The sequence below is a fragment of the Otolemur garnettii genome, unplaced genomic scaffold, assembly GCF_000181295.1.
Source record: "Otolemur garnettii isolate 467f Iridium unplaced genomic scaffold, OtoGar3 scaffold00134, whole genome shotgun sequence".
Taxonomy (NCBI): Eukaryota; Metazoa; Chordata; class Mammalia; order Primates; family Galagidae; genus Otolemur; species Otolemur garnettii.
In genome coordinates, this window is record NW_003852529.1 from 4,890,289 (window position 1) to 4,904,796 (window position 14,508).

Here is a 14,508-nt window from a genome sequence, read left to right on the forward strand (position 1 = left end):
AAAAAAAAAAAAAAACAAAAACACCAAATGACAAATAGAACTTCCTGTATTTTTATTTGCTAGCTTTGACTGGAGTGCACACCTGGGCCTGAGCACCCCAGGAAACTCTGGGCCCTCCCCCAAGGGGCTGGTACTACCTCAATAGTCCTGGGCTTGTCTGGGGACTGTCCCCTGGGACACTGAGAAGCCTCCACTGCCAGGACAGGGGGTAAAGATGTGATGAGACCAGGCCTTGTAGGTGGTGGCATCCAGGAAGCTGTAAAGCCAAGGCCTGCAGCAATTTGTGGGACAAATCCCCGCTGCTGTCACCACTGGGAAGAGACTTTCACAAAGAACGAAGCAGTGCTGCGGCCTCACAGACAGGCCATGGGAAGTGGATGCAGCAGCTGGCTTGGCTCCACTCAGCAGTGTAATGCAGGGGCTACGCCAGGAGCCTGGCAGGAGAGCATGGGGCTTGCTGTTCTGTGTGGGCACAGCTAGCCTTACCAGGAGGGCTCTGCCCCTGAGGCTGGGCCCAGTGCAGGCCAGCTCAGGCTTCGGATCAGGCTAGGCTGGGCCCTAGGCTGCTCCGTGCACCTACCCTTGGCTCCTCCCTCCCTAAGATGGGTGGACATGGGCTAATCCTCTGCTGCCCCTGGTCCTAGCACACACAGGGCACCTCTCAGACATGTGGACCCTGTAAGTGAATAGTGACCCTCGAGTCCTGCCTGGCCCCTCCACAAGCAGCACTGGCTCTGCTGGAAGGTACTATTCCCTAATCAGACAGGGTGGGTCCCCTTCAGATCTCTTCTGCAGCCTGGGGACACTATATTCCAAGGACAAGGACATTCAGTCAGTTCTAGGATCCCTAATCCAGCCCTCACTGCTGGACCATCTAGAGGATATTAAGAGAATCACCTAGAACCAGGTCTTGGCAGACAAGCTGTGCTCAGGCTCTGGGCAGTGGCCACTGGGGAAGGGTGTGCTGAGAGAGCAGCCCTCTATCCATACCCACGGGCCTTGGTGGGCTCTGTCTGCCTCTTCTGAGGGCCAAGCCCAGGGCATTCCTGGAGGAGGAAGCAGGGGGCTCCAGAACCTAACCAGCCAGGGGAGGAGGCAGCAAACTCGTGAGCTGGGGGCAATAAGGGCTACACCTCGCCCTCAGAGCTGCTCCTGGAGCTGGAGTAGGAACACCTGTCTGCAGCCAGCTGTGCCCACAGCAGCCAAGGCCTCACCACGTGAGCACTGGCTGCCTCTGCTGGACAATGACCCCACAACAGACAAAGAGCTACTGGTCAGGTGCAGAAGGGAAACTGAGACCTGTACCCTGAGAAGACCACCTGGCAGGCCCAGGCCCTGTTGCAGTGGCCCTGGTGAGGCCAGGCCCTAGATAGGACTGAGGAGGAGTGTGTTCAGTAGGGCAGGTATGCAGTACAGGCCCCAGAACCATGGCCCGGCCCTAAGGAAAGCCCCTAGAGGCCTGGAGACTCCCGAGGAAGGGCAGATGGGTGGAGCAGGTGACCTCCTGAACAAGGCCTGGCCTAAAATGAGGCCAGTGGGGTCTGTGGGTGCCAGTAGCAGCCAGGCTGTCACCCTCAAAGGGACTATTGGTGGCTCCCCAGTAAAACCGCCAGATCACTGTCTCTGGGCACCCTGGCCCTATCAGCTGTGGTTTCCCTGCCCCTGTCCTTGTGAGCTGTGGCCCTGGACACTCCTAGGGAGTTTCAACTCAGTTTTCCGACTCTTGTTGAGGGGAGGGGTCCCAGGTCTTCCCCTCAGGGCATGGAATGTGCCCGGGGCCTCTAGCTGAGCTGGAAATGATCTGGCAGCTGGGACCCCCAATGCACCTCATATGACAAGGCCTTGGGGATAGCAAAGGAGCAGACAGATTGGGGTTCCTCTGTGCCTATCATTCCCATGGGGGCAGAGAGGTGGAGCTGGCAGGTGGCCCCAGAGAGCCAGGCCATCCTCCTGGCTGGCAAGGCTAAGTAAGGGTTGCTGTGGTAACTCTGGCTTCCTCAGTGTCTTTGAAAACATCGCTTTGTTTTGAAGTTGTGGTCCAGAGGTGGTTCTGTGAGTTCCCGGATGGGGAAGAGGCAAGTGGATGGGAGAGCCCCTGCCCCCATCCCTTCCTCTGTGGTCACTGAGACCTGGTTACAAACTCTGATTCAGCGGTAGAAGCCATGGGGCTGCTGTCCTGTCGGTGTCCCCCGTCTGCATAGCAGAGCTGAACTCAAAAGCTGCTCCTAGGGTGCAGACTCCCCCCCCCCCCGCCCTCCCTAGCCTGGCAGGGACCACCCAACTTCCTGTGCAACCACCTCAGGCAATCCCATCTAACAGCAAACTTAACCAAGATGTGTCAGAGCAATGCTCGACCCAGGTCTGCTGTATGGGGTTTCCGGCCAAGTTGCCACCTCATGCTATTTTGGAAGGGGGCTCTCTGTGTTAACACCAGAGCTGGGTGGGGAGGCTGCCTCCCCACAGGTGCCCCAAGATCCCCAGACCCTCCCAGCAAAAGGGACCAGGAAGCTGCCCTGGCCTGCAGGGCAGAAGTACCCAAGCCCATGTGACTGTCCAGTGAAGAAACAAGAGCATCCAGGCCAGAGCTGTGGGGACAGCTGGAGATGGGGTGATGCGGAGGATGCAGGGAGGAGCCCACACTACACCTGCACATCTGTCACCCCAGTCCCTGCATAGAGTGCATGAGCTGAAGCCAGGTGACAACACGTGCTGATGGTCACCCAGTATCCAGCGCAAGGAACCAGCCCAATGGTAGGGGAGGCGGAGGCAGGGCTTGGGTGGGAAGGGTGGCAGGGGACACGAGGGAGACCTGTTGTTTAGGAGACACTACCATCATGGCACAGACCAGGCTGGGACTGAGGTGTACAAATGTCCAGTATATGCCTTGGACCCAAAACATGTAAGAAACTTCCAAAATAAAAACTTTCTCAGCAGTAAGGAAACCAACAATCTAAATTTTAAAAGACAGGTAAACATCAGGAACAGACACTTCACCAAAGATGACATAGACGGCAAACACACTCCACATGTCAGTCACCAGGGAAGTGCCAAGTAAAACCTCGCTGAGGCCTTGACACACCCACTCGATGGGTTAACGGAACCCACCAAGTGCTGACGAGAAGGTGGAGTCCTGGCATGCCCCCTCACGGCTACAGGGGGGCTGGAGCTTTGGAAGAGTTTAGCAGTACCCTAGGAGGTGCAGCCCAGGCCTCCCACACGACTCTACCCAGCCATTCTGCTCCAGGGTGTTTACCAACAAGAATACACATGGGTTCCTGCAAGACTTGCACATGGATGCTCCCAGCAACTTTTCTTACAATGGCCCCAAACCAGAAGCAGCCCATATGCTTCCAGAAGGTGACTGCATGAACCCTGGGGTGGGTTTTCCAGTGGAACCAGCTTAGCTGCCCATAGGAAGACTACACGTGGCCACACAGCTGACCCTCCGAATAGCTAAGCTGGGGGCTCAGTGACTACAGAAGGGCACCTCCGACTCCATTTATGTGAGAGTATAAGAAAAGCAAGTCACATGCGGGGCAGGGAGGAGGGGCAGGAAAGGGGGCCTACAGAGGGCCCTGGGGACACTTCGGGTTGGAGAGCATGTCCACTCTCCTGACGGTGGTGACAGTTTCTCTGGGGTTAAAACTTAACTGAGTTGTACTTGAAATATGAGCATTCACTCTGTGATAATCACACCTTCAATAAAGCCCTCTGGAAAATACCCAAAACCCCTGGTGACTGAACTCCTAAGGGTTCAACATTTCCTCTGGGCCCAGAGCACAGAGGCTGCCATCTTGGTGCCAACTTCTTCCTAGGCAGGAGCTGGAAGCTCAGGGCTCACCAGGCTTCCTACAGCCAGCAAGCGATCGGACATGTGGAGTCCATGGAACCCAGACTACAGGAAAGCAAAGTGAGGAACTGGAGTAAACAGGGGACATGCATGTCAGCGACAAGAGAGCCCAGCACTAGTGGAAAACGTGGGGTGATGGTGTTGGCTGAAGGCCTGAGCACAGATGTGAAGTGTGGCCTGAGCCTTGCTACTGGGTCCCCTGTGACCTGGGTGGCAGGCCCACTTCAGCCTCTCTGCTTCCACTGTCCTTGTTTTGCAAAGACATGAAGTTGATCCCACAGACTGCCCAGCATGCTGCCCTGGCACAGGGCACTGGGTGGTGCTGGCAAATATCATCAGTTTTTGTAAGTGACGACATCCAGAATGCTGCCATCATCCCTGTCCCCACAGAACTGTCCAGATACCTCCCTGCTGCACCCCCACTCAGCACAGGCCCGGACAGTCCTCAGGAAAGAGCCCAGGAGGAGTGTGAATTCCTGGGGGGCTCCACACAGGACACAGAGGCAAAAAGGAGAACTCTAACTCCATAAAGGATTCTGTTTCTGTTTCCTCCTTCCTCATCCCTGAGAATTAATAAATAACAGAGGCAACTTTAGGAAGGGGCTGCCAAGCACGCTGGGTTCCTGCCCAGCCCATTTGCTGTTTCCAAGAAGTGGCTAAAAGAGAGTAAAAGGGAGCAGGCACCGCCTGAGCAGGCTGGGGACAGCCCCTCTTGTGCCAGCCACCCACTGGACCCTGGACAGCCAGGAGCCATTGGGCCAGCACACATGCCCCCACTTGCTCATGAAGGAACAGGGGTCTGCTCAGCCTGTCCACACCTCACCCCCACCTTGCTGGACCAAGTAGTCACCCCAAGTCCTGCCCACAGGTCCTGGGGGGACCAGGACAGTGCACATAAGCTTGCCCCCTTTAAGTGGCAGCTAAGTGTTCCCAAGTCTGTAGCCCAGACCCTCCCCCTCCATGCTCTAGAAGGGCTGCTAGGCAGAGGGCACACTGCAGGCTCAGGGGGCTGTAGGCTGTACCTCCTCACTGCCATCCAGGCTGTGCACAGATGTGCTGGGAAATGGTACCAGCAAGTGCCCAGCCAGCTCGGCCAGTGAAGGTCAGAGGTGGATGGAAGGAAGGAAATCTCCTTGGGGATACTGGGCTAGGCCAGAGGGAAAAGCGTGTGCCAGGAAGGGACACTGGACACCAGGTGGGGAGTGTTAGGTACTGATGTGGGGAGGAAGGAGCTGAACCCTCATTCCTGCCTTCCTAGAGGGCACAGGGCTCATCCCAGCCTTCCTGGGACATAGGGGCTGCCCTTGTGACTCTGTCCTAGCTGCTGGGAGCAGAGCCCAAGGCAGCTCCAGTCAGGAAGGCCGTGTGGAGGGAAGAGCAGGAATCCTCACCTCGGGCAGGAAAAGGAAGCCCACTCGTGCACCCCAGCCCTCAGGAAGCTGCCTGACCCCAGCATCTAAAAATAAGTGCCAGACAGGGATACCGGTCCTTCTGGGCCCTTGTGGCTAGGGGGATGTGAGAGCCACTTCCCTTAGGGCCAGAAGCTGAGCACAGGATTGGAGGACACTCCACTGCCTCTTAGGCTGGGAATGGGCACAGGTCCCTTCCAGGGCCAGACCCTGTGCCTGCCCCAACCCCATGTCCACCCCACCTCTAGGAAGTCCCTCTGCTCCACTGGGCCCTGTGAGGAGGGGGTCTTGGATGCAGGCTGCCCTTGTGGCCTGCCAGAAAGGGCACGGCATGGGGCTATGGCCAGCACCCCAGAGCTGGGTGCTTCAAAGGAAGAGGTGTGGGTAGGCTGACACCCCAGGGGAGATGACTGGAGGTGGGTGTACTCAGGCAGGAGACAAGTGAGCAGACAGAAGATCCCCAGGGGGTGCTCAAGGTGTCTCTGCCCAACATGGCCTGGCCAAGGGCTGGTACCTCCTCCCACCTGGCCACCTCCAGTGGCCTTCACCGGAGACTCCAGGGCAAGGACACTAGGACACTGGGCTGTGGCTCTGGTTTGTAGCCTCCTCCCCACCACCTCCTCCTATTGGCACTTGGGAACCTGTTTCCTTATCACTCTGAGGAGCCTGAGAACAGCCCAGCAGTGTTGGGAGTCAGTGGGGTCGGCTCCCAGCCCAGGTCTGTCAGGCACAGAGGAGCGCCACCTCCATGGAGCTGTTATCATCCCCTCAGACAGAGGGCAGGACTGTCCTGTGTAGCCGAGGTCAGGCCCAGCCCTCTGGGTGTGAAGGAGCAGGAAGCTGGATGAGCTGCCCACAGGCCCTGGGCAGGGCTGGCTAGAATCTGTGCTTCCCAAGCAGTTGCCCTTCAGAAGCCCCTGGGGCCCCACCCTTGAGCCCCCAGCTCAGGCCTCCCCAACTACCTAGAACTCTGGGGCCCTCACTGATGCTGTGTCCCCGCCACACCCCCAAACAGGCCCCCAAGATCACTATCAGCTGCGGTGCAGAACCAACCTCCACGGCCAACCGCAAGTTAATGACCCAAGTAAAGCTGGTTCAGGGGCACCCTCAGGTGCACCCCAGAGAAGTTAATGACCCCGCTGATGTGAACCTGGAATAGCCCAAACAAGGGGCCACCCATCACCCGCCTCTCTGTGTGGTAGAATGGCCAGAATCTTCCTGTCTTCCACCTTCCTCTCAATGGTCACACTTGACCTCAATAATTAGGGATAGACTAACTGTCCAAATTTAGTAAAAGGGTTACATCTCCAGAGAAGGCATGCAGATAGTCAATGCAGGAAGATGTGGACCCTAGCCTGCTCTCAGCCCCTGCTGGGGCACCCCGCCACTGACTGATGCACTTACCAGGTCTGAGCCACCCAGGCCTCAAACCCCTGCACCCCTAGCCCCTGCCAGCCCTGGCACCCTGGGGGGTAGCTGCGAGCCCAGCCTCTAGCCTAGGACTGAGACCCAATCACCAGCTGCCAGTCAGCTCCTTGGGCAAGGGGGTACCCCATGTGGGGGCCTACCTAGAGAACCCCCAAGTGGTCTCCCCTCACTCAGCACCTGCTCTGCAGCCCATTTGTGGAGAGGCTTATATTAGGCCCAGAAATACAAGATGTGGGTAGGGTGGGTATGAGAGGCACTATAAATCTAGAGGCTTCTGGAAGCTGCCTAGCAGGCCAGGTCCCAGCCCATCCTACTGGACAGGTGGGAGGGACTCAGAGGTGGAGGTACTGAGGACCCTTTCTGGGTTAGCCTGGCAATCTGTGCAGAGAAAGGGGCCCAGGAACAGGTGGGCACCTCCAGGGCTGGAAGGTCAACCAGCGCTCCCTTGTGCCAAGTTGGGGTCAAGGGCATCAGGGCCAGTCCCCAGCCCCACCCCTACCCAGGGTTCTTCCAAAACCCAGGCCAGCACAGGATGACAACTTGCTCCCTCCCTCCAGCACCTGGACTCTAAACCTTATTGATCTGATGACCAGAGGTTCCCCTGACATGTGGGGCGAGGAGCTGGTGTGTTCTTGTCTGGGCTTGGAGATTCTGGAGGTGGAACTGACCTGAGAGTTGGGTCTGGGGTGGGGGCCAGCCCATCAAACCCAGGGAAAGAACTGGACGCTCTTGGGCACCAGCTCTGGTACCAGAGGGAGAGTGGATGATGTGAGGGACCAGGGCAGAGGCAGCCAGTAGAGCAGCCAGGGTCCCGGGCCCCTAGCCCTTTGCTTGGGGGTTTGCACCCCTCCCTTCTCAGACACCCTCACTGGGGTCAATCTGTTACAGGGACAAACCACAGACTTCCTCTCTCTGTCTGGTCTTGCCTACCAGTTGTTTCCCCAGAGCTGAGCAGACAGACAGGTTGGGAGGAGGGGAGTACCAGGGAAAGTCCATGTACCCCCTAACTCCATGAAATAGGTACAGGAAGTCCTCGCCCCCACCCAGGGCCTGCCTGGGTTGCAGCCCCTGTCCCGGAAGGATGGTGACAGACTTGCTAAGTGACAGACAGTCACGTGGTGTCTGGAAGCAAGAATTAAATGCCAGTTAGCAAGGTTTCTAATCAGCCTCCTTCCCGGCCCATTCTGGCTGCCCTGCCACTGGAAGGCAGCCACCAGTTACATTAGATTGGGGGAGAAGCCAGTCCCAGGCTGGGGGGGACACTGGTCTTCTCCCCAACAGCCAGCAAGAAGAAAGTGTTATCATACCCATTTCGCAGATGCAGCCTGGCTCTCCTGCCCTGCTCCTAGCAGCTGAATGCACACTGCCCAGGTTCCCAGAGGGAGAGCCGGCGAGTGAGCCTGTGCATACTGGTGCTTGTGGAAGAGCAGGCCAGTCTGCCTCTGATGTCTCCACCTACTCCCCCAGGGGAAGCCTTTTAAAGGTGATCCATCAAGACTCCCAGTGTCACCCTCTTCCTCTACCAGCCTCCTCCTGCCCCAGTCCCAAGTCCTCCAGCCTGCAGCCCACTGCCAAGGCACTTTCCTGCTCTGGTGGCCCAGCTCTCCTTGGCTCATTTCCCTCTGGACACTGTGCCCAACATCCATTCCTTGAGCCCTCCCTGCCAAGCCCCTCAATCAGCACTTAGGCGCATTAGCTGATCTGAGACAACCCCAGGAGACAGGGGCACTGGGGATCTCACCATGAAGGGGAGGAAGTTGAGGCCCAGAACCAGAGTAGTGGGGTGGGGACTCTACTCAGGCACAACCCCATGAGACTGTGTTCATATGACCAAGCCCTGTGACGCCAGAGACAGGGGGGTCTGCCAGGGTGGTGCCTGCCAGTACCACCTTACTGGGCTTTACATCCCTGGCTGGGCAGGACCTGTGTGGGTGGTGGGTCCACAGGACTGTGGCCGGAATCAGTTCTCAATGCTCTGCATTGGGCGGGCCCCTGGGAGGAGAGGGCCGGGCCTTGGTAAAGGGCGCCTGAGGATGTGTTAGGCCTCCACCCTTCTGCTCCACCAGGGCTGCTGCTCCTGCTGCTAGGGGAAAAACACCAGGCTGGGCGGGCCAGGCTCTCCAGGGAGCTGCCCAGGAGCCCTCCCAGCTGGGCAGGTGGGAGGGACTCACCCGATGTTGATGTACAGTCCAGGGGAAAGAAAATCACTTCTGGAGGAATCCCCTTCCCCAGCCTACCCTTCAGTTCCCTGCCCCGCGCTCAAGGGCTCCTCACAGGGGACTAGGCAGAGCCAGCAAAGGGAATCCTGGGTGTCCTGGGCCAAGCAGGCAAGCACCAGTCAACTCTGGCCTCTTCAGCCAAGGCACCAGGGCCAGGCCTGGGCAAGGCAAGCCCGCCCTTGCCAGCTCCCTGCACCCACTCCCAGGGCACAGCAAAGGCCACGGGGGCTTGGGAAGATGTGGTGTGACCCCTAACTCCACTCTCAGCTGGGAGTCCTGTCCTGTCTGGGTCCTTCCCCCTCCAAATGATCTGTACTGGTGTCTTCAGCAGTCCAGATGGAAAACAGATGTCCCCAGTGCTACACAGTGGCTCCAGGGGCCACTTCAGAAGTTTGCCCTCCCTGCCTCAACTGGAGAAATACACAGTCCAGTGGGGCTGGCAACCTGGGGGGCCTGGGAGGGGCTCACAGTCACTGCAAGGGGGCCCAGCCAAGGGGAGGCAGGGCACAGCCAGGGATAGATGCCTCCCAGTCCTTCCTGGCCAGCAAGGAATCTCCACCCCCTCCCCAATTCCAACACTGACAGGAAATGGAAACAAAAGGCAAAAGCCCCATCAATCACGTTCCAGCAAGGAAGATTGAGGTCAGCGGAGAGAAACTTTCAGCAGAAGACCGTCCTGCACCCAGACAGGCACCCAGAGAAGACGCACACGTGGGCACAGCTTTCTAAAGTGGAGGCCTGGCATCTATTCCCGGGACGCAGGCCCCTGGTACTCAGAGAGCCACCAGAACGGCCTGGGCCCTCCCCTCAACTCCCTCAGAATTCCCCTTGGGGGCGAGGCCAGGGCTGGAATTGGTCTGGGAGTGGAAAGGGAGATCAGGAAACGGGGCCACCCTGGTGCAGGCACCCCAGCACGCGGGACATCCCAAGCACCAAGAACTCCCTGTCGTGCGCCCCGCCCCCCCAAGCCCGACCCCCCAGGGCTGTTCCCAATGTGGCAACAAGACTGCAGAGTGCGGATTGGACTGGGGGAAGAGTGGGGCGGACAAACCCAGAGCTGGGGCTGAGAGCGCGCGTCCCCCTATCTAGGGGCGGTGGCCCAGATGAGCTCATGGGGGCGGGGCGCCAGAAGTCCCGCCCTCGAGCCCCCCTTCTGCCAGCGAAGCTGGATGGCCCCGAAACGGCAGCCGGGGGCTGCGCGGGCTTCTCGCCGACCTAAGGGCCACCGAGCGCCTGGCTCCCGGCCGGGACCCACCACACGCGTCACCACCACTAAGCGGGAACACATCAGCGGCCCCCTCACGCCCGGTCCGGGCCGTAGGGCTGGGCCCCGACCCTCAGGGGCCTGGAAACTCTGCTCGCAGCCCCCGACCCCGCCGTCTAGGAGCACGGCGGCGCCTTACGACCCCCCCAACCCACGCCTGGAGCACACAGGTGGCGCCGCAACTTCGCGGCCCGCGCTGCACCCCCAACGCGGGGCCTAGTGTGGCCGCCGGACCTGCCCGCGGAGCGGAGCGTCCCCGCCCCCTCCCCAGCCCAACCCGGCCCACCGCTCACCCAAAAGACGAAATTGAAGACGAAGAGCAGGTACTTGATGCACTTGGTGCAGCCTTCCACTCCCATGGCGGCGGGCGAAGGGCGGCCTGCGGGGCGCGGGCCGGTCCTGGATGGTGGGCGGGCCGGGAGCGGGGCCTGGCGGGCAGCCGGGGGCCTGGTGGGCTGGTGGGCCGAGGGGCCGGGGCGCGGCAAGCTAGGTGCGGGGTGCGCGGGGCGCGGACACGGGACACGGAAGGCCTGGTCGGGTGTGCGGTAGGATCTTCGCCGCTGCTGCGCGCTCGCTGTCTGGCCAGGCGCGCGCCCCGCTCGGCACTGCTTATAGGCCGCTGCGCCCCGCCCCCAGCAGGCTCCGCCCCGCCCCGCCCCTCCTCCCACCGCCTGGGCGCCCAGCCCCGGGCGTGGGGGAGTCGCAACCTCCCAGCCGCTGCGCGCGCGCACTTCGGGGGATTTGGGACCTTCGCGCGGCCGGGGCCTGGGCCACAGTGCTGAGCGTGGAAAACGTCCCCGCACTGCTGTCGCTCTGAGTCCTGGAAGGGGTGGTGGCAGGGCGACGCCTGGAGGACAATGTAGTGTCTGCCAGGGAGCGCAGCCATTCCTGCCGCCTCAGGCACCTTGGACAATCTGGGAGGGCTCCCCGGAGCAGGTGACGCGCCAGCCGGTGGCTTTGCAAAGATAGCGCGCTTTGCTCACAGTAATTCCCTGGGGCCAGTATCTGGGTAGGTATGAGGCCCCAAAGTCAAAGGAGGTGTCCGCATAATAGTCCTAGAATGCGACGGGCAGCCAGTGCCTTGTCCCATGGACAGGGTAACCTAACTTGCTGACCCCAAACACTGCAAGCCCATCCTGGTTGTGTGTACCGTAGGGATGCCAGACCCACACTCTGGCTCTCCTAGCTCTTCCTTCTTTGGGCTAATGAGGAGCCTGATTCACGGAGTGAGTGATGCTTCCCTGCCCGCAGATGGAGGAGTGAGCGCTGTTACCCCAGGAGACACCCTGCGGAAGGTTTTTCCACTTCCTCTTCAAGAAAACTTTTGGGCTATGGGTCTGCTTCATGGTCAGGGGCTCAGGCACCTTGGACAATCTGGGAGGGCTCCCCGGAGCAGGTGACGCGCCAGCCGGTGGCTTTGCAAAGAAAGCGCACTTTGCTCACAGTGTTCCCTGGGGCGGGAATCTGGGTAGGCATGAGGCCCAAAAGTCAGCTGAGGTGTCCGTGTAACAGTCCTAGTCCTAGAGACCACGTGGGACCAGGTCCCAAGAGCTCTCCTGGGTTATCTCACAAAACATGGTCCTGCCACTGCCCAGCAGGACCTTCTACAGACCAGGGAATGCTCCATGTCTGGGTAACTTAACTGCTGGACACTGGAAGAATGGCCACAAGGAACCAAATTTTTAACTGTATTTCATTGTAGCTTAAATTTAGGTAGCCCTGAGTGGCCAGTAGCTACCGTGCTGGACAGAGCAGTTCTGTGGTGACCATCCGTAGCTACTAGTTTTGTTTTCTTGATGATAAATCTTTAAGTATGTTTTGTCTTAACCCTTGCACTGGAGCTGCATGTACAAGTTTACACCCAGTTTTATGTTTTGCGCATGTGTCATGCTATTGTAAGAAAAGAAACTGGAGTGTTCACTTGGGGGTTTCCAAAAGGGGGCAGAAGATAGACCAACTTATTAAAGTAGGAAAACAATAAATAAATGAAAGGGGGTAGGAAAGGCCTTGGTGTGAAGAAATGGTCCAGTGGTGTCCCAGGTACCTGCTCTCCCACCATTTCTAGCTGTCCCCAAGATGCCTCCCCACAAAGGTGTGGGCAGTATCCTCAGCAGGGGAGGTGGAGGGAAACACCGACCCCACCCTCTGGGAGTGGGAGGAGGGGCAGATCCACGCACACAGTGTCCTTGGTCCACTAGCTTCCAAAAGCAGATCCTGTGGGCTGGTGGCCAGCTTGTTCCATCCTCCCCTCTAGTCATGCGTCAGATATTCAGCAGGTGTGTGCTGTGTGCCAGTCACTGTTCCAAGCACTGGCTGCAGGGAATCAGGCAACCAGGCCCCTCCTCTTGAGGACCTAGTCTGTGCTGGGGGGGCAGGGGCGACAGGTGTCACACCAGCCATATCAGTGCTAGGGAGGGAGGAAATTCCTAAGATGCGTGAGAGGGGAAATGGGAGCATCCTGCAGTGTGGGGGCTCTGAAGAGCCAGGAAGGAGCCAGCATCCACTAGACAGGGATGGAGCATTTCAGGCAGAGGGGTGAGGCTGGGGGCAACCAGAGCTGGGGGATAGGGCTGGATGCTGAGTCTAGGATAGGTGGTAGGGCATGGTGTTAGGTAGTGGGGTGACTGGGCCTTCCCAGTCCTGCCTCTAGACTGACTGTGCTGCCTCAGCCCCCAAGTGGAACTCATGACAGGCCCAACAAGGCTAGGCTTTGGGCTAGCGCTGGCAGGCAGCGCTGGCAGCGCTGGCACCTATGAGCTCCACCTCTGAAGTGTTCCTGGTGTTCCACCTCATGAGGACCTCAGGGGACTCATGACCAACAATGACATGCCTGTGTCACTGTCATTCTGGGGGCACCCAGAGGACATGATTGGACGGACCCTGTGGAGCTTCAGTCCTGCCTCCAGGATGTCATGCACAAATACCCAAGTGAGCTATGTTAGAGGATGAGGGAAGGGGGATGAGGGTGCTTGCCTGGCAGTCATGCCCAAGGGTAGGAGGCTCTTCCCTGGGCACCTCTTTCTGGGCAGGCCCTGAGGGCCAACTGCCCTGGGGACATGGGGCTGCTGGGTTTGTCTAGGATTCCTCCACTCCATGTGGCTGGTGCCTCAGTGTCCTTGTCTGCAGCAGAGTTGCTCCCCAGAGGTGTTGGTCAGGGAAAGGCAGTGACATGCCCATAGCAGTGGGTGCCAGGGCCTGGCCTGGCTCCTTTTTGCCGGGTTTGACCAAGAGTCTCCTCTGCCTCTCACAGGTCCAGGGGCTGGAGACTCACTGCCCCCAAGGACACATTCTTTGGGGGCACCATTACAGAACAGTGTGGGCATGTGTGAAGACCACCCAAATAGGAACTAGCAAGGGAGTTGGCCACTGTCACTTGTGTTTGGCAGAGACTCAAAGGCAGGTGGGGAGGGGGATAGCTTTAAAATCCAAAAAGCAATCACAGTAATACACCAAACTAATAGAATAAAGAACAAAAGCCCTGTGACCATCTCCATAGCTGAAGGCAAAGCAGCCAGACAAAGCCTAACCCTCTTTTGTGATAAGGACACTTAGCCTACTAGGAACTGGAGGGGACTTCCTCCCTTAGTAAAGGGTGTGTGCCACAGCTAAGGCCACACTCAAGGTGAAAGGTTAAATGCTTCCCCCTGAGGTCAGGGACAAGACAGGGATGAACACTCACCAATTCTAGTCAACCTTCTGCTGAAGGTTCTGGGTACAGAAATTGACACAGAAAGGCACCCATCCTGGAGGGGAAGAGGTAAAATGCTGTGTCTGAAAATGTTTGTCCCCTGTACATATGTTAAAATCCTAACCCCTAGGGTGATTGTATTTGCAAGTGGGGCCTTTGGAAAGGGATTAGGTTGTAAGGGCAGAGCCCTTACAAATCGGATTATTACCCTCTTTAAGGAGATCCTACAGAGACCCCTGACCCCTTTCTTCTACTGTGTGAGGACACAGGAAGAAGACTGCCATCTGTGAACCTGGAATCAGCGCTCCAGATACAGCTCCATCAGCCTGCAGAGCTATAGGAAATACTTTCTGTGGTTTGAGAGCTGCCCAGTCTGTCATATTGTAGCAGCCCAAACAAGGTAAGACATAAAACTATCTGTTTATCACATATGTATATAGAAAATCCTAAGAAATACACTACAAAGCTATTACAACTAAATGTGTACACCAATCTGGCAGAATACAAGATTAATATACAAAAATCAATTTCATTTCTCCACAGCGTGGCCATAAAGTTTGTGTGCAATTTAAATTGGTGTGCAGTTGAACTTTTTGGCTACCCTGTATAGCAATGAACAGTGCAAAAATAAAATGAAGAAGACAATCCCA

General features: G+C 58.0%; 1 protein-coding gene across 1 annotated transcript in view; it reads right to left on the reverse strand.

The window, feature by feature from the left end:
• Positions 1–10,747, reverse strand: part of CD81 (CD81 molecule) — a 17,353-nt gene extending 6,606 nt beyond the window's left edge. Inside the window, exon 1 of the mRNA XM_003798370.2 lies at positions 10,464–10,747. Coding sequence (XP_003798418.1) covers positions 10,464–10,529 — 66 coding nt within the window. The 5' untranslated portion in view covers positions 10,530–10,747. The remainder of the gene's footprint in view (positions 1–10,463) is intronic.
• Between the last annotated feature and the right edge of the window lie 3,761 nt (positions 10,748–14,508).